Source organism: Antechinus flavipes, chromosome 2, assembly GCF_016432865.1.
Source record: "Antechinus flavipes isolate AdamAnt ecotype Samford, QLD, Australia chromosome 2, AdamAnt_v2, whole genome shotgun sequence".
Classification (NCBI taxonomy): Eukaryota; Metazoa; Chordata; class Mammalia; order Dasyuromorphia; family Dasyuridae; genus Antechinus; species Antechinus flavipes.
This window is the reverse complement of record NC_067399.1, coordinates 568,218,783-568,240,908: the sequence shown is the minus strand read 5'-3', so window position 1 is coordinate 568,240,908 and position 22,126 is coordinate 568,218,783. Positions and strand designations below refer to the sequence as shown.

General features: G+C 42.7%; 2 protein-coding genes across 2 annotated transcripts in view; one reads left to right on the top strand and one right to left on the bottom strand.

Annotated features, from left to right (window-relative positions):
• Positions 1-11,678: 11,678 nt before the first annotated feature.
• HAPLN3 (hyaluronan and proteoglycan link protein 3) lies at positions 11,679-18,982 on the top strand. Its single transcript, XM_051981079.1, has 4 exons — positions 11,679-11,938; positions 14,053-14,421; positions 16,836-17,138; positions 17,887-18,982. Exons 1-4 carry the CDS (start codon positions 11,815-11,817, stop codon positions 18,171-18,173), a joined length of 1,083 nt encoding a protein of 360 aa, XP_051837039.1. The 5' UTR covers positions 11,679-11,814; the 3' UTR covers positions 18,174-18,982.
• A 1,498-nt stretch (positions 18,983-20,480) lies between these two features.
• ACAN (aggrecan) overlaps positions 20,481-22,126 on the bottom strand; it is a 41,800-nt gene continuing 40,154 nt past the window's right edge. Inside the window, exon 17 of the mRNA XM_051973805.1 lies at positions 20,481-21,432. Within this exon, the coding sequence (XP_051829765.1) occupies positions 21,356-21,432 (77 nt within the window). The 3' untranslated portion in view covers positions 20,481-21,355. The remainder of the gene's footprint in view (positions 21,433-22,126) is intronic.

Sequence of the window (22,126 nt, the reverse complement as noted above, 5' to 3'; positions counted from 1 at the left end):
GTTTCCATAAATCAGGGAAAGGCTTCAGAAATTCTAACATGTTAGCATATAAGTAATGGGATGAACTGGAAAGGATCTTAATGTCAATGAATCCAATAAACTCATTTTCTAGAATCTAATGATAAAACTGAAACCCAGAGTAACGAGTCTTATGCAAAACACAAGTATTCTAAGTAAAAGACTGACTTGTCATTAATAATTGAGAATCATGAAATTTAGAGAAATGTACTTATTAAAACAGGTACTTAGTAGCTCCCATTATATGTCCATAAACATGTGTATATATAATTTTATGGTGCAGGAGGCAAAATGAGAGTGTTGGTAGTTTCACTTGTATGTTTTTATTTGTAAACTCCCTCCTTCCCTCCCTCTCTTCCTCCTTCCCTTTCTCTCTCCTTCCTTCCTTCCTTTCCTTCTTCCCTCCCTCCCTCCCTCTCTCCCTCCTTCCTTCCTTCCTTCCTTCCTTCCTTCCTTCCTTCCTTCCTTCCTTCCTTCCTTCCTTCCTTCCTTCCTTCCTTCCTTCCTTCCTTCCTTCCTTCCTTCCGGATTGATGCAAAGACTATTAAAATTGTCCTGCTATGAAAGACACAAACGTACAAACCTTTGCCAGATTTTTGGCTTGGAGAGTAGGGGCTAGATAAGCCAGTCACCTGCCATTTATTACGGGCCTACTATGTGCTAAGCACAATACTAAGCGCTCACATATAAAGAAAAAGCAAAAGAAGCTCACATCAATGTGCACATAGCAATGTACAAAAAGTCACATATAGGGATAAATTAGAGATAATCAGAAGAAAGACACCAGAATTAAAGGGAATCAAGAAAGGTCTGAGGAAGGTACACTTTTAGTTAGGACTTAAAAGAATCCAGGAGGTGGAGATGAGGTGGAAGTGCATTTATGGGGGTCCACAAAGAGCATTTCCTGGGGTCAGAGATGAAGTGTCTAGTGTGAGAGTCGCTGGACTGAAGAGCACACCCAGGAGTGTAAAGAAAATTGGAAAGGGAGGAGGAAGCTGGGTTTTGGAGATTTAGAAGCTGGAGGGGAGGGAAGTGATATAGGCAGCAAGGCACAATGGATAGAGTGCTGAGGATGAGAAGACTCATTTTCCCGAGTTCAGATCTGGCCTCAGACATTCATTGGCTGTGTGATCCTGGGCAAATCACTTCACCTTGTTTGCCTCAGTTTCCTTGTCTGTAAAATGAGAAGATAATGGAAAACCATGCTAATATTTTTGCTGAGAAAATCCCAAATGGGTTCACAAAGAGTCAGACATGACTGAACTTAAACCCAAGGATATGTATACTTATATAAGTATATTTATAGCACTGGACTCGGAATCATAAAAGCTATCAAATATTTTAGGGCCTGAGCTGTGCTAGCTGGGTAACTGTGGACAAAATACTTAGGTTCTCTGCCCTTTAGTTCCCTCATCTGTAAAACGGGACAATAATGCCAATTTTGCTTAGCTTACTAGCTTGTTGTAAAGATCAAATGAAAATACATGGTAATCTGTAAAGTGTTTTACAATTGTAAGGTATTATTTTTATGTCAGGCTAGGCTTTGCTGTCTCAGGTATTATCTGACTAGCTTTATTTAGGTTACAAGTCTGAACCCCCCTTAGCTTTCTGGTGGAGTTTAAGACGATGGCAGAGGAGCTCTCTAGCAGGGGGACCAGGACCCAGCCTTCCCTCAGGCCTGCCATCCGGATGGGTGGGCCTCAGCTCACCTCGCAGGATGGCTCTATTTGGACAGTGTTGTTTTCCTTTCCGTCCAGGCAGGACACAGGTCCTGGCCCGCAATGGCTCATTTCCTCAGCACAGAGCAACAAACTTAAGTAGGAGCTTCGAGCCCTAGGATGGGCTCAGGAGAGGGATCTGGGGTCAGGGATCCCAAACAACTCCTGCCTTCTTCCCTTATGCTCCTTTTACATTTTTTCGACTTGGGATGATAGAGGAGCTATGCAGTGGTTCTCAAACTCTTTTTTCTCAGTATCTTTATGGTATCAACAACTATTGAGAATATGTCCAAAGAGTTTTTGTTTATATGGGTTACATAATAGATATTTATCATAAATAGAAAAAAACCTAATTTTGAATTTGTAGACCCTCTGAAAGGATTTCAGAGACCCTCCAGGATTCATTGCACCACATTTTGAGAACCACTGAGCTAGAGCCTTAATGGGCACATAGGGTAGAAGGTAGGAAGGGATAAATATCTTTGAGTGAAGTACTCTCTATTACGATTTAAAAAACCTTTGCCTAATTCTTCATTATGGATCCTTCTTCCCTCTTTTTACTCTAGGGAAGGAACAGGGGAACGAACACTGACTGTGGAATAAGAAGGCTTTTGTACTAAGGGGAATATTTACCAGCTATCTTCCTGGGGGAAAATATACTCACAATGCACTTTTAAGTTTAATCTACATTATTAACATTTTTATCATCGCTTTCTTAAATATAGACAACCAAGAAAGCAACAAATCACACCTCAATTTGTAGCTACTCATATTGAAAATTTAACAGTCTGCTCTTTGGAGCTGGTTCGAGGTGTCGAGGGAGCATAATACCGCCTGGGGTCAAAGCCTGCTTCTGACCTCACCTGTGGGATGTTGACAGGTCGATTTACCTCTAAAAGCCTTGATTCACTCGTCTATAAAATTCACTCATCTGTAAAAAAGAGAGAGCTATACCAGATGACCTCTAAGGTCCCTATCTATGATTTTTGTCATTCCCAGAAAGGAATGAAAATGAATAAATTGTCTTGAGTCCTCTCACCCCGAACTCAACTCCTGAAAAGGATTAGGACCAGGTTGCTACCGGACCATCCTGGTTATATTACTGACTGCCTAGTGGCTCCTTTCTCAGTAACTCTAAGCCCATCTTTTAGACTAGGAGATTGCTACTACCAAGCCAGGGTAGAACTCTCCCACTCCTTTTTCCTTTATTTTAAACTGAGTCTTCTGCTCTTGCAAAGTCTGCTTCCTCCCTTCTGTTTCTGAGGGCAGAAAATGTCCTTGTTCCCAAAGGCTCTTAGGAAAGCTCTAGGATTGCAGTGGCTACCCTATCCTGCAGCCCAGCCAAAGCCTGGGAAAGGGGCGTGTGTTCCTTTAAGAGGCTGGCCCAGGAGTGGTGGGGTTTGTTCTGTGCTGTTTCCTTTCTGGCCATTCAAGAGCCCCAAACATATCCCGGAGCCCTCTAGCCTCATTTACTGAGCAGAGACTGTGGGAAGTCTCACCGGAGTTGTGCTGGTAAGTGCCCTGGCCCAGGGAATCCAGGGAGGCACTTTTGCAAACCTGTAATTTCTTGCAGTGAGGCTCCCTTACTCCCTGGTTCAGGAGAGGCTGGTTTGGGACCTGAGACAAGATGCAGGACCAGTGTGGGGTCTGTGATTTGGACAACAAGACATTCAGAGGCAGAGGGAGAGCCCCCTGGGCTTTGGGGCAGGGAGCTGGGCTCTGGGGAAGGGAGATGGAATATGAGCCCTGGGGCAAAGAATGAAAGCTTGAGACAGGGGATCTTAAGGATTACTTAAGACTTAGGGCAGAGATCCAGCTTAGTACCCAGGGCAGAGTAAAAGGGTTTGCAGTCTGCTGTAATATTCTTCGGGGGAGAAACTGCCTGCTGTGTGCCAATTCCACAGAAGTGTCCGTGATGGAGTGAAGTCAAGAGGTAAGTTGGCAGGTTTGGGACCAGGTACCTTCAGTGGCTTGGGGGAAAATGAAAACAGCTGTCTGAGGGGAATGGAAATGACCCCCCTGTTGGCTAGGGTCGGGACCTCCATCCCAGCTCCTCTGATAGTCCAGGACACCCACCCACATTTTTCCGTCTTCCTCATTTAAGAAATAAGACAGGGAGAGCAAACGTGAGTGAGCCTGACCCAGAACCAGAGCAAAGCAGAGGACACAGCTTGGTGCTTCCCCAACTTCTCCGGCCCCGTCCTGGAGTGCCCTCCAGCAGCGGGAGGGACAGGGAGATGGTTCTGTGGGGCACAGGAGGGCCAGGAAATTTTGTCTCTGTCAGAAAGTGGGACTTGGTGGGAGGTCCCTGGAATATTTCTAGGGGCAGACGGGTCTATTAGATAAGCAAAGGTTTATCTCTGTATCCTGGGGATCCTTTTTGGGGGCATCAGGAAGCTTTCCTGATGTATTAGGGTTCCTTTGTGGTACTCAGGGTTAGGGCAAAGGGAATGTCAGGAGTGATTATGATTCCCCTCTCAGCTCTCCTCCTGCCTCCACATTCCCTTGACTGATAGGGGCAGTTTCAAAAGAACTTATAAACCTTGTGCAAACAGGGGGCACAGATGTCAAATTCCTATCCCAGAGCCCTAGGGGCCAGAGGCTGTTGAGAAGCCTGGTAGATGCGGGCACCCTCTGCTGGTATTATGGAGATGTGCAGACACCTGGATTCAGAAAGATACCACCTGGTTTGGAGCCATAGAATTTAGGAATATAGATTCAGAACTAAAAGAGTCATCTAGTCCTCTTCACTATACAGAAAGGGAAATGGAGGCAAAGGGAGATTAAGTGAACTTGCTCTTGATCACACAGGTAGAAAGCATTGGAATTTAGAATTAAACCTCGATTTCCAAATCTAGGTTCTTTTTTTAATTTTAATTTTAATTTATTTATTTTATTATTTTTTTTCAAATCTAGGTTCTTTCTACTAATACTTACAAAGCACTTTGTAAATCTTCAGGTACTTATGCAAACTTATGTATCTGTCTACATATTTCCCTATCTGTCTGTTTGTCCAGTTGATTCTTCTCTTCCTTCTCTTCTTCCTTCTATTTTCCTTCATCAGGGAGGCAACTAGTGGCCAGAGTCCTGAGTTGGTTCAGGAAAAGTAAGAAATTGAGGGAAAGTTTTATATTTGAAAAATTAAGAGGTATGTGATAGGAAGGAGCGTATATCTAACACTGGAAATACAATCTTTCTTTGCCAAGAATCTCCCTTCATTCCTTTCCTTTAATTGAGGGCATAGACTTTCTTATGGCCCAATCACAGCATCAAAGTGTAAGAAAAAGAGCATAAGGAATCAGTGGATGGAAGTTCTCCTCCTAACTTTGCTTCTAACCAGCTGTATGACTTTGAAAAAGAATCAGCTCGGTGGCTCCATGGAATGGGTTTCAGTCAGGAAGTCCTAAATTGGAACCCTGCCTCAGATAGTTGCTAGTTTTTTGCTCTTGAACCAAGATCTTTAATCTCAGTTTTCTCGTCTGTAAACTGGAAATATTAGTAACTCCTTCCTTGGAGTTTATTGTGACCATCAAATGAGATAACATTTATGAAGCATTTTGCTAATCTTAAAGTACTTTATGAATAGTAGCTATAAAATTAGGGGTTTGGCAATCCCTAAGATACTTTCCAGCTCTAATATTCTAGGAAGTAGTTTTATCTTCATTTTAAAGGATAGCAAGAAGATCAGAACAATTTTGGGGATCAAGCTGTATCTCTGATTTATTTCTCTGAATGATTCATAATTGGGCTGAATCCTGGGCCCTCTCTGCTTGTATCCCTAAGCCTGAGGAAAATCAAATTGGCTTCCAGTGAGAGGAAAGAGCAGGATGTTTTGTGTATGCTCCTTGGGCTTGTTAGTTCAATTGAATGTAGGACATGAGTTGAGTAAAAGAATATGGGGAGTGTGGAATGAAACCCATGAGAGCAAGGTTAAGAAAGGAGTGTTTTCCAATGATCTTGTGTAGGCAGAGAGGTATTTCCATCTCTCAGCTTCAGAATCTCAAAAGTATAAAATTGGAAAAGAACTTTACAGATTATCTAGTCCAATGTCTTTATTTTATAGTTGAGGCAACCGAGGACCAGAGAGGTGTGATAACCCTAATGGCAAAACTGGGGTGAAAACCCATGTCTTCCCCCCCCCCCCAATTTAGGGTTATTTATACTGTGCTAGTTTGCCTCTCTACTTTATGCTCTGGCTAAATTAAGGACCTACATACACTAGTTAAGATTTTAGAATACTAAAATCGATTCTTGTCTTTGGCTTGGAACTAAAGAACGAAAGAAGGGAAAAGTTGTGGGGGACCAAAGTAAGAGAGATATCAGAGCATAATGGAAAGAAAAGTGAACCAGGATTGGAAAGCTGGCTGCCTGACAGAAGAGCCTGAACTTTTCTTAAGCAAATGGTACCAAATCACTGGTTACACTAGAAGAATGAGAGTAAGAAGCCTGGTGTTCAAGTTTAGTTTCTTACCACGTAGGAGGTATGGAAACTTTTACTCACAACTTTCTGTGTTACAGTTGAGTCATTAGATAGGGAAGAAAATAATACTGGTTCTGCTCACCTCACAGGTATGTTGTGACGAAAATTCTTTGTAAATGTGATGGGAGACTGGCCAATGAGGATTCAGTCCAAGGACCAGGCTCATGAAATCCATGTGTGTGGGGACTGAGTGAACACCCTGGATACTTTAGAATCAGCTGGAGTCAAGATAAGCAAAAATCCTTGATCTTTATTCATGGTCGTAATCAGAGAAATGGCCACAGGAATCTCTTCTCCCTCACCCTGTCAGGAGTCACACTTGCTTATCTTATTCCACCCTCTAATCCCTTCTCCAAATCTCTCTATATACCAATAGATCAAGCCAGCACCGAATAGTGGGGTGGGCCATTTTCCAAGCATATACTAATAGAGTATTATCCAATAAGTAATTAGCCTTAAGTGCGTGGCTGACCAAATGTATCTGCTCAGCCCATTACATTTCCTGCTGTCTTTTGTTTTAGAACACAGGTGATCACGCCATTCCTGACCTCTCAGGGAGGTGAGAGCCCCACAAAAGAGGTGATCACACTCTCCCTGACTTCTCAGGAAGGGAGATGAAAAGCACCAAAGGGAAGTGGGGGTTGCTAGTGGGTTTCTGGGCTGAAGGGTCTTATTATTCACAAACCTATCAGCATAGGAGGTATTACACAAGCACATAGCAATAATCCACAGGCTATTAGTGATGACTCTCCCCACAGCCGGTGCAGGCTTGATGTGGTGTAACAAACATGAATTATACACTCAAGTAACAGTATAACAAACAATATAAATCAATATTGTGTTGTAAAAGATTGCCAGAAGTCCTAGAAGGAGAGTATGTAAACAGCAGTCACACATATGCCTTCTTTAGCAGCCAAGAGATAGTCCAAAACCAATCTACTGTCCATTGCTTCATGTGTCAGGGAATCCAATGATCCCCGCAAGTTTTTGAAGTCCTGCAACAGTCTTATCATTTCTCAGAAAATCCATGATTCCTGAGGGTTTTCAAGTCTAACAATTTTTTATGTCTATGAGTCAAACGCCATAACTGCCATGCTCTTTCAATGGTGAGCACAATCAGCAATGGAACCACCCGATGTTTCTTGGGTCTTCTTCTTCGTTTCAAGGGTCTGCTCTGTCTCTCTGCGATGGACAAGGCGAATACGGCTCATTGGCACCCATGTGATTCCTTCTCCACTTGTAGAGATACAAGCAAATCCTCTCCCCCAAGCAGTTAGCCTATCTGGTCCCTTCCATTCACCACTTTCTGGCTCTCTCCACATCACCTGGCAATTATCTAAAGATAGTGGAGCTGCTCACACTGGACACTGCCCTTCCAATGGGTTATAAAATCTGTCTGCTGGAGCCAGTGCATCTTTGTCAAAAATCAAGAAGTTAATAGTATAATGAGCTAGATGTAGAAGTTCTCTAGGGTTACCTGTGGCTCCCCCTTTCTTCTGTTTTTGGAGGAGCGTCTAAATGTCTCTGTTTCTCCTCTCTACTATTGCCTGTCCTTGCAGATTAAAGGGTATGCCAGTGGTGTATAAAATTTTGTGCACAAAAGTATGTAAAATGTTGAGAAGTATATGCAGGTCCATTGTCTGTTTTTATTGCTTGTGGCACACCCATAATTGCGAATGCTTGAATGAGGAATTCAGTGACCACTCGGGCTGTCTCTTTTGCTGCTGGTATTGCAAAAGTGTATCCTGAAAAGGTGTCTACCACAACATGGATAAAAGACAGGCGACCAAAAGATTTATAATGAGTCACATCCATTTGTCAAATTTCTTTGGGTCTCAAATCACGAGGGTTCTTCCCTGGAGGCAGTGTAGGAGCGTGGAAAGGAAGGCAAGCTGTACAGCTTTTTACTATGCTCCTTGCTTCCTCTCTTGTTATTCCAAATTGTAAACATAAAGCTCGAGCAGCCTGATGATATTTAAAATGACATTCATGGGTTTCTTGAAATAAAGGTATATTAATTGGCCAACATGGTTAGAAGTCTATCTGCCTTTGAATTAGCATCAAAAGTAGGATCTGGAAGTCCACTATAAGAGTGGACATGCAAGATATAAATCTTATCTGGATGCTTTCTCACTTGTTCTTGAAGTTCCTTAAAGAGCTGATATATTTTAGAAGCTGCAAATTTTTTTTGGATGTGGCAGTTCTCTGTGCCACACCTACTGAATAGGCTGAATCAGATATTATATTTATATCTCCTGTATAATAAGTAAGAACGAGAATGATTGCATACAATTCATTCTGGTGAGTGGACTGAAAGGAGTTCTGACTACTTTCTTTATAATTAAGTCATGAGAGTATATAACACAAATATTATGTTTGGATGCATCTGTAAAGACAGTTGGTCCTTTAAGAGGAACTTTAGAAACCTTTTCTTCAAGAATCCATCACCAATTATGTAATAGTCTGGTTATCTTTAATGGAGACCCATGTGTAAAATTTGGAGCCATGGCCAATAAAATTTGCCACTCTGGGATGGTCTCACAGCACACATTAATTTGTGTATTGGTATAAAAGGTGTATATCTTATCAGGTCTTGTCCCAGATAAATGTACTGCCCACTTAATGGCCTTTAATAAAATTCTAGCCACAAGCTGGGTAAGGAATAAGGCTTTGTTCTGGTTGTGCCGGGAGGTTTACCCACTCTATCATACTGTCTCCTTGATGAAGGACTGCTGTGGGTGCCTCTTGTGTAGCAAAAACTTATATTTCCAAGGGTTTTTGAGTGACTCTTTCAACCACATTGGATAAAGCCAGTTCAACTTCTCTCAAAGCCTCTTGAGCTTCTTTTGTAAGCTGGCGTGGTGAATTTAAAGCAGTGTCTCCCCTTAAAATGTCATATAATTGTTGCAATTGATAGGTAATCAAGCCTAACACTGGACACATCCATTGGATATCTCATCAATTTCTGAAAGTCATTTAAGGTGTTTAGTTTCTCTGTTCTTAAGGAAAGTTTTTGTACTGTGAGCACCTTAGGGTAAACTTCATATCCTAAATATTGAAAAGAAGCATGTCTTTGAATTTTTCTGGAGCTATGTGCAATTTGTAGTTCCTTAGTGTTTCTACGGTCTTTTGTAGACATGCTTCTAACATTTGTTCCTCAGGTGCACATCCCAATATTTTATCCATGTAATGTAATAGCATAACTTTTGTAAATGCTTTTCTTACTGGAGTAAGAGCAGCAGCAACATATATTTGACACACAGTAGGCCTGTTTTTCATTCCCTATGGCAAAACTGTCCATTCATATTTTTTATAAGACTCAGCTAAGTTAATGCTGGGCACTGAAAAGGCAAATCCAGTGATCCATCAATCTGCTCCCAAGTCATAATTAAACCCTGTCTCTATCAGTCTGAGTATGCTTCCTGTAGATCTCCTTTGGGGTGGGGTTAGGGGTGGGGGTGGGGGAGAATCTTTTCCTAATATCTGCCCCATTTCAGCTAGAAAAGGTTACTAGTTTAGCCCTTAACAAAGTAAGTTCCCTATTTGTCTATTAAAATAATTGGGCATCAATTGTGGGGATGGAGTTAACACTCTGGATACTTTAGAACCAGCCAGAGTCAGGATAAGCAAAAGTCCCTGGTCTTTATTCTTGGTTATAATGAGAGGAATGAACACAGGAATCTTCTCTTCCTCACTCTGCCAGGAGTCTCACTTGCTTATCTTACTCCACCCTCTAATCCTTCAATCCTTCAAATCTCTCTACACACCAACAGATCAAACCAGCACTGAATAGTGAGGTGGGCCATTTTCCAAGCATATGCTAATAGAGTATTGTCCAATAAGTAATTAGCCTTAAGTGCTTGGCTGTCCAAGTGCATCTGCTCAGTGTCAGCCCATCACACATGTGGATAATTGATGAGTTTGCTTCTGGAAGGGTGTGATGGTGGTGAATGGAAGCCCAGTTTTTCCTGTCTACTAAGGCAGAGGGGCCTTTGCTAGAACCAAAAGTGTATATCAAAGGTTCCTAAGTTCAAAGTTGGAGGAATCATAGGAGGTCCAGTGGACTGAGGTGGCTTTCTTGAAGGGGCACATGCTTGACCTTGCCCAGCTATGGTTTGATATTGCAGAGGAGATGAATTCAAGGAGTTACTCTATCAGCCTGCAATCTCCAGAAGTGAACTCAGTGGCAGGAATAGTATGTGTAGCTTCCATTTTTCAGTTGGAGCCCACTCTCCCTATGGAACGAGGTGGTTCTTCCAATCTTTCTAGGTCTTACAAAGCCCTGTGCCAAGGGAAAGAACATGCAAACAGACTCCATCTCAGACACAGGCTTGCCAAGAAGGTCACAAGCTGCAGAGTTCAGAGAATTATCCTTACTCCTTGCATGGAGGAGGAAGGAAAAGCATGAGCTTTTCCATTGGAACCTTTGCTATACACTCCCAGTTACAGCTCAGTGGCCAGCTGTGCAGAAAGCAGTCAGGGGACAGTTACAGAATACCTATTGTATCTTCTGAGATGAAGAACTGGGGTCTTCCATCATTGCCTCATTCCAGAAGCAGGCTCATCAAACATCTGTGTGGTTCCAGTGGGCTTCCTCTCAAGGCTGGGCTTACATTGGCTATTACATAAACCTTAAAAAAGTTCTGTATAAATTTAAACTGCTGTTCATTCAGAACCAAAGCTGGTCCTTCTTTGCCTTACGCTCCCTAAGGTTGCTTCCTGGCTCTATAAAGCAGTATATAAATCCTAAAGTATCTAGTACAATGTGTGACACAGTGTCTATATTTAATAAAGGCTTGCTGATTGATTATGTCTTGTGGATGCTATGGGAACATGAATAGGACCAAAATTTCTACTTCTTATTCCCTTGAGAAAAGGACACTCTTTTGCCTCTTTCAGTTTCCCCAGTGCTCAGCATAGTCCTCGGCACATAGTGGGCATTTAATAAATGTTTCTTGACTAATTGATGAATTGTAGAGTCCAGTATATCCATCAGGTGGGAAAAAGATACAGATGCATTCCCTGAGTCTGCTGAAGAAGATCCTTATGGCTCCAATTTCTTTGTAGGGTAGAGAAGAATTAGGGGGTAACTGGAGTCAGAGAGCCAGGTCCTGGAGGAGAACCAAAGCATGTTCTTTCTAGTTGTAGGCAGACTGCCTGACAGGCAGGGCATAGTGCAATGGGGCAGCCAGCTGGACCACACTCAGTCTGAAGGGGTGGGAGGGCTGGCTGCCAATCTTTCTCAGCAGGGAGGCCAGACTCAAGGTTAAGCAAGACATGAAAGGCGTAGCTTACCATCCAGGGCTAACATGGGAGGAGAGGAGAATGAGCTGAGGCTACGTGGATTATGGTTTCTTTGTGGCTTTAGAGTCATCAGCAAGGGAATTTTTCATGGCCTGAGAAGGAAGCTTAGAGAGGATACCTTCGCTGGACTTCTATTGCCTGATCCAAGCTGTCTAGCTTAACATCATAAGGATGTGTCCTGTAATCCTCTCCCAATGGAGTCTTTTCTCTAACTTTTGTGCTCTTCTCTTCTCAGCTGGCTCGTTTGGAGACCTGACCCTCAGCCAAGAGCAGTGGAGTTTCTCTGGATGAGAAATGCTGTTCGAGTTGTTGATTGTGTTCCTGCTGCCCTCTGACTGTCCTGGACTCCCCTTCTACAATGGTTTCTACTATGGAAATGTCATGAATGACAGAAGCTACAGAAATGGCAATGGAGAAGGTGGGTGTATCTTCCAAGATGGCAAGGAATCTTATTTGTACAAGAAAGGGGACCTCAGTTTTGGTTGTTTAACCAACCAATCAGCAAGCTCTTATTAAATACATACCTATAGTCTGGCTCTAGAGCCTCAGGCTTAGAGTCAGCAGGATTTATGTTCATGAATTCAAATCCAGCATCAGACATTTACTAGCTGTGTGACCCTGCACAAGTCACTTAACTCTGTTTGCCTCCATTTCCTCATCTGGAAAATGATCTGGAAAAGGAAATGGCAAACCACTCCAGAATCCCTGCCAAGAAAACCTCAAATGGGGTTACAAAGAGTTAAATATGACTGAAAAATGACAATACAAATATTGTGGGCACTGTATTGTGCATATATATATATATATATATATATATATATATATATATATACACACACACACATATATATATATCAAGCAAAAACAATCCCTGTTCTCAGGAAATGTACTTTTTAAAAAATAAAATTGTTTTAATTCAGAACTTAACAGATATCAAATAACAGTTCAGAGTTCTTAAGAATTCAAAGTTGTTTGTCTTTTTAATACTGTTGTTATTATGTAAATTGCTCTCCTGGTTTTGTATCAGTTTGTTAAAAAAAAAAAAAAACACTTCCCAGATTTCTCTGAAATCTTTCCTCTTACCATTTCTTAATAAAATAATATTGTATTACATCAGTAATTCTCAAAGGGTATACTGTTAGTTCCATTGGATGTGCCATGAAATTTTGGATGGTATATTAATGCAGATAAAAAAATTGGAATCACTTTGTTTAAATGCATTTTAGTTATCCACCCACCACATGGAGCATGGCAAAGTACAGTATTCATAAAATAAACAAAACCTGACTATTATTTCTATGTGCTAACCTCAAAATGCATCAACCTTGAATTCATAGGGAACTCAACAAAAACAGCTGCTTTTATTTAAGGAAAACTGAATACTAGAGTTTCTTGATTCTCCCCTGTAGTATTGCCAAGTTAAATGTTCAGCCCTTTGTACAAAAAATGTTTGAGAACTGTGCATTGTATTTATATGCCACAATTTGATTCTTTGTTCTCCAATCAATGGGGATCTAATTTGTTTCCAGTTCTTTGCTACCACAAAAAAAGTTGCTAGAATATTTTACTATTTAAAAAAAAATAAAAATCCACTGAAATCTCAATTCAGGGACAACTCTTTAGCCTTTAAATTAGACTGAAAGTCTTAACTTGTTCTTAGTTCCTTTCTTTTACTTCCTCCAGATAATAAGGGAAGCTAGTTACAGAGACCAACTCTTGGAGCTAGCTAATACTTTTGGGGAGATTTTTGTTGATAGGAGGACATCTCTTCAATGTGTCCTGTAGCTGGGCAGGGACTGGCTTGGGAGCTGGCTTCTTCTACTGACTTTTCTCTCCACCAAAAAAGTTCTTCGTGTTCTTAGTTATATGGTATTTGGTCAGAAGGTTGAGTTGAACACTTTTTTTCTTTTCTTTCTTTCTTTTCTTTTCTTTTTTCTTTCTTTCTTTTTTTTTTTTTTTTGCTGAGGTAATTGGGGTTAAGTGATTTATCCAGGGTCACATAGCTAGGAAGTGTTAAGTGTCTGAGATCAGATTTGAATTCAGGTCCTCCTGACTTTAGAGTTGGTACTTTAACCACTGTGCCACATAACTGCCCCTTTTTTCTTTCTTTTTGGTATTGCTTTTGTTTTTAAAATTTTATTGATAACTTTTTGTTTGGTTGTTCTTTTCCTATCACCTCACAGAGGAACCATTCCTTGTAACAAAAATAAAAGGGGAAAAAAAACATTTTAGCAAAAGTAACCAATCCATATAGTCTGACGGTATTTACTAAGTTCTGTATCAATACTCTTGCATTTATGCAAAAAAGAAATGAAAAGAGGTACATTTTATCCTTTTTCTGTATCAAGTTTACAGATTGTTTTTTTCTTAGAAGCTTTGGAAGTACTTCCTTTTAATTACTTTAATTGCTATAATTTGGGGTTTGAGTTGTGGTTGTGAACTGTAGCAGTGTGATAAGTATCAAGGGACTTCTGGCTTCTTGACACTGGCTTTGGATAATTCCTCACCATGGATTTCCATCTCTCCCAAAAGGTTTCTTCAATGGGGTGAAGCTGGTGGTAGAGACACCTGAGGATCCCCTGTTCACTCACCGAGGTGCCAATGTGACCCTGCCCTGCCGCTACCACTACGAACCAGCACTGACCTCCTCTCGTCCTGTCCGGATCAAATGGTGGAAACTAGGGGAAAATGGGGCCCCCGAGAGGGACGTGCTGGTGGCTATTGGGCTAAGGCACCGAAGCTTTGGGGAATTCCGGGGTCGTGTTCACCTTTTACAAGAAAAGGAGCAGGATGTCTCCCTGGTGATCCGTGACCTCCGCCTGCAGGACTATGGACGCTATCGATGTGAGGTCATTGATGGGCTGGAAGATGAGAGTGGTGTTGTGGAGTTGGAACTGAGGGGTAAGTTAGTGAGGAAAGGAAAGATGGAAGGGGGAAGAGAGAAAAGAGAGAGAGAGAGAATCAAAGACAGAGACACAGAGAGACACAGAGAGAGACAGAGACACAGAGACAGAGAGAGATAGACAAGAGATGGAGAGAGAGATAGAGGGAGAAAGACAGGGAGAGAAAGACAGGAGATACATAGACAGAGAGATAGAGACATAGAGACACAAACAGAAATAGAGATAGTATTGGTATAGGGGAGCTCTTAAAGGGATCTTAGAAATCATCTAGTATGCCCTTTTCATTTTACAGATGAAGAAACTGGATCCACATAGAGAAATGAAATGATTTGCCCAAACTTACATGAGTGTAAATCAGAGCCAAAATTTATACCTTGGTCTCCTGATTCTTAAACTCATGCTCTTTCCAGTAGTTCATGTTACCTCTTATCTCATCTCCTGCTCCTGGAATATCTCCATCTCAGCTCCTGCCAATACTCCCAATAGCTAACACTATCTAACATTTATAACAGCACTCCTCCTCCTCCCCAAAGGATCTTACATATGTTATTTTATTTGGTCCTCACAACTCTGTAAGGAAGTGTTGTTATTAACCCCATTTAACAGATGAGGAAATGGAATCTGAGAGACATTAAGTACCTTGCTCAGGCTCCTACAGTTAAATGTCTAAAGCAGGATTTGAATTCAGATCTTTTTTACTCCAAGCCCAAGACTCTGTCCACTAGACCTCAATTCACAGTGCATATTTTTGAAGTCTTCACAACCCTGTGAATATTATTCCCATTTTACAGATGAGGAAGAGATTTGCTAAGCTCTAAATGTCTGAAGCAGTCTTTGTGTCTAAGTCTTTCTGATTCTAAGCATAGCTGTTGACATTTCTAGACTGCAAGAGCTTGCATCCTTTTCCTGTAGTGGGCAGGCAAGGGACGATTAGAAGGAAGAAGTAGGGGTCTCATAGGAAGAAAGCATGAGCTTGATGTCAGGCCAGTTTCTTGTCCTGTCTCCATTTTGGCTGTTGACTAGTCTTGTGACTTTTTTTAGTCTTAAGTCACTTTACCGCTCTCTATTTTTACTTCCTTACCTGTAAAATGGGGGGACTACCTCCCCTGATGCCTTCATAAGATTGTTGTTAGGACAGAAAGAAATACTGCATGTGAAAACCCTTTGAAATCTATAAGATGCAAAGAATTATTGCTCTGATTCCTCGATCTGGGTCTATGTGGGTTTCCTGTGTGTAGGGAAGCAAGTTTGGTTGGAGTTAGTTTGCCGGACACCTCTCCTTTGTGGGAGGGAGGACTTTATTGCGAGAGAGGTCTCTCTGTGGCCAATGGGACCATGGTCTCCAAGACTCGTCCTGGGAGGTAGGAAGGGGAGAGAAGTAGATAAAGTTGAGAGATCCAGAGGATGGTGGGAGCGGAGATGAGGAATGGTGGGTTAGGAGTGGTATGGGGGGGTTGGTTAGAGGATGGGAAAAGGTATTCCCGGAGGTAACTAGAAACTAGGGAGCTGGGAGGGAATAGATTCAAAGCAGTGGTTAGGAGTTAAGTGGGATAAGAAAGGAACCGTTCTCTTCTCCATCCCCTCCCCCGGGACACACACCTTATTCCGGGTATGTGCGGCCTTCCCGATGTCTAGTTGTTTAAACCTCTCCCTCTGGGACAGAACCTACAACTTGGTACGGAAAGCCAAATAAGGGTCATGCAGATTCCCAGGGATCAGGCCGCAGGCAGAGTTTCTAGGTCTCAGGCAGTGCTGATGGGCCCCTGCTGCTTCCTAAGGAGCAGACAATGATGTGTAAGTCTGCCTTTAACTGGGATGTGGAAGGACTGGGCTCCTGATCGGGCCACTCAGGGGAGTTGTGGTCGTGAACTGTAGCACTGTGAAAAGTATCAAGGGACACCGGCTTCGATGGGGGAAGAGAGACCCCGAGATCCTCAGGGCTGGGACTCAGCCTTTCAGTGTTTTCCTGGCCCTCCTTGCCTATTTCTCTCTCCTTCTCCCCCTTTCCTCTCGCCATTGTTTCCCCCCCCTTATGCCTTCTCCCTCATTATCTGTTCTTCGTTCTCGAAGAGCTCCATGACATCAGAGGTGACGTCATTGTGACGCGTAAGGGAATCGCTGTGCAAGATGACGTCATTGTGACGTATAGGGGAATCGCTGTGCAAGGCCGCCCGCCTCGCTTCCTCCCGTGGAGCCTTCTGGGTGCGGGGGCCAGAATAGATCCAGGCACCCCACTCTGCTAATGGGTAGTGTCGAGGGTAAGGCTTTTCTGGAACGGTTTGTGGCTCGGCTCGCTGCCAGCGGCCTCCCGCCTGTCCCGAGCTTCCGGCCCTGGCTCGGGCCGGAGCTGGACGGAAGAGGCGGGCCTGGAGAAAGCGGGCCATCCCGGTCCTCCCCCTCTCTCCTCACCAGGTGTGGTGTTTCCCTACCAGCCGGCCAGCGGTCGCTATCGGCTGCACTTCCACGAGGCGCAGCGGGCCTGTGAGCAGCAAGACGCGGTGGTGGCCTCCTTCGAGCAGCTCTTCAGGGCCTGGGAGGAGGGGCTGGACTGGTGCAACGCCGGCTGGCTGCTGGACGGCAGCGTGCAGTACCCCATCACCCGGCCGCGGCAGCCGTGCGGCGGGCACGGCCTCGCGCCGGGGATCCGCAGCTACGGGGAGCGCCACAGGAGGCGGGACCGCTATGACGTCTTCTGCTTCTCCTCCTCTGTGAAAGGTGAGCGCGCTCCCGGAGTCCTCGCGTTCCTCCGCCTTTGTCTGCCCCCTGGTCTCTGAGGGGGCCTTTCCTGCGTCAGGCCGTGAGTGGGGGGAGGGGCGAGGGACACTCATCCTGGAGGCTGTGCGGGGGTCTCTGGAATCTCGGAATCAGAGACCAAAGTCGTGTGCATTATATGTAGTATTATATTACATATGACATGACAATATAATATGTACAGTTGTTATATTTATATATTACTATATGGACAATATAATGTTATATGTATTATATGTACCGTTATATATGTATATACTCACATGTTACATACGCATATATTTCATATATAATATCTGTGTATATAGAAACACATTTAGAAATATAATACATATATATATATACATTGTGTTTGAATGTTGTTTCCCCCATTGGATTTTCCTTTAGAGCGAGGCTATCTTCCGCTTTTCATTGTATCCCCCGTCCTTTACTAAGTACCTAGCACATTAGTAAAACACTTAATGAATTTTGTAGATTTGTTGGATTAATAATAATAATGCTGGTTAACAATGGGCATTGAAAAAAGTGCTTTAAATTTTGCAAAACCCTTTACTTAACACAATTATTATCTCTCGCTCCTCTACCTAAACCTTGGGTCTTTCTCCGTGTGCTCCGCACACAGTGGGGGTTTAACAGTGTTTCCTAAGCTGAAGCGGGCTCCCTGCTGGGATGGCTGCTTTGATGCTCATGCACCCTCCCCATCTCCCCACAGGGCATGTATATTACTTAGAGCACCCAGAGAAGATGACGCTGGCCGAGGCCGAGGAGGCCTGTCAGAAGGACGGGGCCCGCATTGCCAAGGTGGGGCAGCTCTTTGCCGCTTGGAAGTTCTACGGCCTGGACCGCTGTGATGCAGGCTGGCTGGCTGATGGCAGTGTCCGCTATCCTGTTACCCGGCCCCGGCCTAACTGTGGATCCCTTGATCCTGGCGTGCGAAGCTTTGGCTTCCCTGACAAGGAGAGCCGGAAATATGGAGTCTATTGTTACCTACAGAGCTAGGGCTAAGGGGCAAGCCTCCTTTGACCACAGCCTTGGTCCCTTTTCTTTTTCCTGCCTGCTCCTCAGGGCTGGTGTATTTATTGAAAGTCTCATTTTCCCTGAGAGTTGAGGAGATTTAGATAACTTTACATTTTTTCAACATTTTTGTTTAAAAACAATATTTTTTATCATGTGTTTTTTTAAAACCAAAAGAGGAAACTGAATTCTTCAAAGACATGTCTTCTCATGTGTCTTTTTTTACCTCTGGATTCCATCTTTCACTTAGAGCACGCAGTAGAATCTTAAAAGCTAGAAGGAACTCCAGAGATCATCGAGTTCAATTGTGTCATTTTACAGATGAGGAAACGGAGTTCATGAGAAGGGTCACAAAGCAAGCTCACGGCATAGCTGGAATTAGAACCCAGATCTCTATACTCTTAGTCCACAGTTCTTTAGTACCTTGAGTTCTCTCTTTTCCTTCCTTTGGTGAAGGTAGGAGCTATCCTTATGTGAGAAGAAAAGAGAGATTCGGGGGTCTTCCCATCCATCTTATGTTGACACAAAACAAGACAAGGGACTCGAATCAAGATTTTGGACAGCTCTTGCTAACTGGCTTCCTGCCTCTCATACTTTCCTTCTTGTCTCGAATTTCACTGGGGACCATTCTTGTCCAGATGAATCCAAATCAGTCCATCCAAGAAGCTGATGCTCCAAACAACATCCCAAGCTCTGCTTCTTTGCCTGTGTCTCAGTCTCATTTTCCAGTTCCTTTCTGGGAACTGCCACTAAGTTTCCAAGAGTAATAAATGGTGCTATGACCTTTTAAAACAGTTTTGGTTCCTCCTGGGTCCTTTTTCTTCTCATTGTCTCTACCTATACATTTTTTTGACTGAGCTGGAAGATGAATAATAGTACTTCTTGCTCCATGATAAGGTATGACTGTGGGAAGTGATAAGAGAGAAGGAAGTGAGGTACCCACCTAAGTACATGTTTGTATGCAGAAGGTGGGGAAAATATGGGAGAATTACTGCTCTCTTGAGTCAGGGGCTGCTGCCATGGAAATGTTTTCTTAAAGGCATTCAGTGAATTTGTGAAACAAAGGGATATATCTGAAGAGAGGAGTGAGAGGGGAAAGCCCCTGCTGTCTTAGTAAATATTAGTAGCTGCTGGAGGTTGAATTCTAGGGTCATATTTGTTTTTATTATACCTTCACCCAGACCTATGACTTTGGGCTGAACACATCCTCAGGGTCTCATTACAGAAGCACTCTGTGTTCCTGGAGACAAATAAAACTAGTTATCCCTTCTACTTTATGAGAGTTAGAGGAGCAACATTCCCCCTCAATCTGGAAAAATCTGCCTAAAATACTTTGGCCCTCTCCCTTTGTATCAGAAAATCATGATTTATTATGGTATTAAAAGATAAAATATGTTTGATATCATACAATACCACACATATATTTTATGCATTTCTGAGTTTCCAAACTTTTGCTGTGTCACCTGATGTCCTTTGTGTGTCATCTGTGGCTTCCACAACTCCCCCAAATTCCCATTTAATTTCTTATGCTGACCTGCAATATATTAATGAGATTGGCTTTAACCCTTGCCTTATACCATGCCCTTTAGGAAACTTTTTCCAGTAACAAAGGCTGTTTTGGAGGGCAAATGTGATTGACCTTATTCACCAAGATCTATGAAATATGTAACACCCCTGTACCTGACTGTTGAGCTTACACACTTTCTCAGCAATTAACTGTCCTCATGAGAACTGACTCAATCTATGACACCTGGCCTAGAAATTTCTATAAATATGGGAAACTTTTTCTAGCTTGCTCTTGATTCCTTAAGAACTAAACCTGCCCTATTGTTTGCAATAAATTATGCCTTGATTGAGAACCAACTTGCTCTCTGAAATTCTTTTCCCAGGACCCCGACTGATCCTGATTGATCCTCATCAATACCAAAACCATAACCAGAAGAGTTTTGATGTGGAAGGGATAACTCTCTCTCTCTCTCTCTCTCTCTCTCTCTCTCTCTCTCTCTCTCTCTCTGCCTGTGTAAATGAGAGATGATTTCTAATATCTCTTCTAGGTCTAAATAATTATTGAAATCATCCTGATAAGAATAAACTACTATGTTTTACTCTAAACCATTTATAGCAGCTTGTCTGCTGTAGAGACACCTAATTCCACATCTTCTTTGAATACAAAGGATTTTTATCCTTTTGGGAGTTAACCAAAAAACCTTTCCATTTCCCCAGAAGTCCTTTCAATAAGCCTTTAATCCTCCGGCGCCATCCCTTGAATTATAAAGAAAAAAAAAAAAAAAGGACTCTTCCAATTTTTTTATTATCATCAGTTTTCAAAAATATAAATAGGTGCACGGAACCATGGTGGCCTGCACGGTCCCGGGGGGGGGGGGTGTGATGCTAGAACTTGGATCAGGAGTGCCCCCCAGCCCTGCTGTGACACTGGCTGTGATGGCAAATTGGTGGCGAGAGGAAGCCAGAGAAGCTAATTAATCAGAGTGGAACCAGCCCCAGAGCCCATCCTCCTTTGTGCTTCTCCTCTATATCTCTCTTTCATCTTGCTCTCCTCATGCACCTTTCTTCCTTTTCCCCCCTCCCCTCTGACTCCTGCTTTTATCACAGACACCCTACCCTTTCTATCCCCTTCACTTCTGATACATTCAGCTATAGTTCACTAGTACAGCATTCTCCAAGTCCTCTGTCTCTTTGGAACATTCACATGATCCCACTCTCCCTCTCCCTCTGCTAGCCCTTCTTGGAGATTAAATAACAAATAATTACATTGTTCTTGGATAAAATCAGGAAACAAAAAATAATCTTCTTTATTTAACTTAACCCCCTCCCCATATTCCCTCCTCCCCCCATCCCTGCCCTGGTCCCTGAAATAGGCACAACATGAAATTGAAGAAAAGTACCTAAACTCAGACTGTGGGGGAAAAATGTGGCTGGAATCTAGTTTTTTGCTTTAGTGATTTGCAAAAAGAAAAAAAAATATTTTGGGGGATGATTTTTTGGGGATGGGTATATACATGATGTGGATTTTTTCCTTTTTAATGTAATTCCTTATATGACAGAAAGCAACAAGAAGGTGACAATGACTCCATGAAATAGTGTCAGTTCCGTAAGGTCTGTCGGCTCATTCTGTCTTTTTTGGCTCTCTGGGGGGAATTTACTGTCTAGTGGGCTGTACTATGGACGTTGCTCCGCTGGGGCTGAGAGTTCCGTCTTTGTAGTCGTTGCTTGTAGGTGATAGCTGTAGGATGGAAGAAGAACATACTGATTACTCAGGGAAGGGAGAACAGGGTTGAATCCACTCTAATCTGGTTCTCTTCATCAACTTCACTTCAATTTCCTTGCTTCTATTCAGCTTCTGGACTTTGCATTTTTCCCCACACCTACCAGACCAATCAGATCTCAGCCATAGGTAACAGAGGGGTAAAAAAAAAATCTCTCCTTCATCTTTTGTCTTATATATTTTTCACTATAAACATATAGATACTATATTCTCAATTGGATTCTGTTCAGCTTTATGGTCCTGGGGTCAAAGAAGGCAACTGGAATTCCAAGAAACTTCTCTAGCGCCCCATATCGGTAATGGGAAGAATACTGAAATTGGATCTGGGTTCCAATCCTGACTCTGCCAAAGTTATTAATTTTTTCTGGGCCTCAGTTTACTTATCTATTAAATGGGGGTATTAGCTAGATGATCTAGATCCCTTCTGGCTCTAATTCTATGATTATATCTTTCTATGACCCCCTAACCCCATTTTTTTTCTAAGTAGGAACTGGAGCATTTTCAAGAGTAAAATTACAGAAATTCTGGAAGGATAAGGAGGAAATATGTCTTATGCTGAAATGCTTAGCTTTCTATGTTTAATCCATTAATCAGATCCTCCCTGGATAGCTTGGGAGAAGGAAGAGTTGGGCGAACAGAAACAATCAGTACT

What these genes read in the sequence shown, in the direction of transcription:
- HAPLN3 (XM_051981079.1), top strand. Translation starts at nt 11,815, where the DNA reads ATGCTGTTCGAGTTGTTGATTGTGTTCCTGCTGCCCTCTGACTGTCCT. An exon ending in TGTGGAGTTGGAACTGAGGG is followed by an intron (nt 14,422 to 16,835) that starts GTAAGTTAGTGA and finishes TCTCCTCACCAG; the next exon opens with GTGTGGTGTTTCCCTACCAG. An exon ending in CTTCTCCTCCTCTGTGAAAG is followed by an intron (nt 17,139 to 17,886) that starts GTGAGCGCGCTC and finishes ATCTCCCCACAG; the next exon opens with GGCATGTATATTACTTAGAG.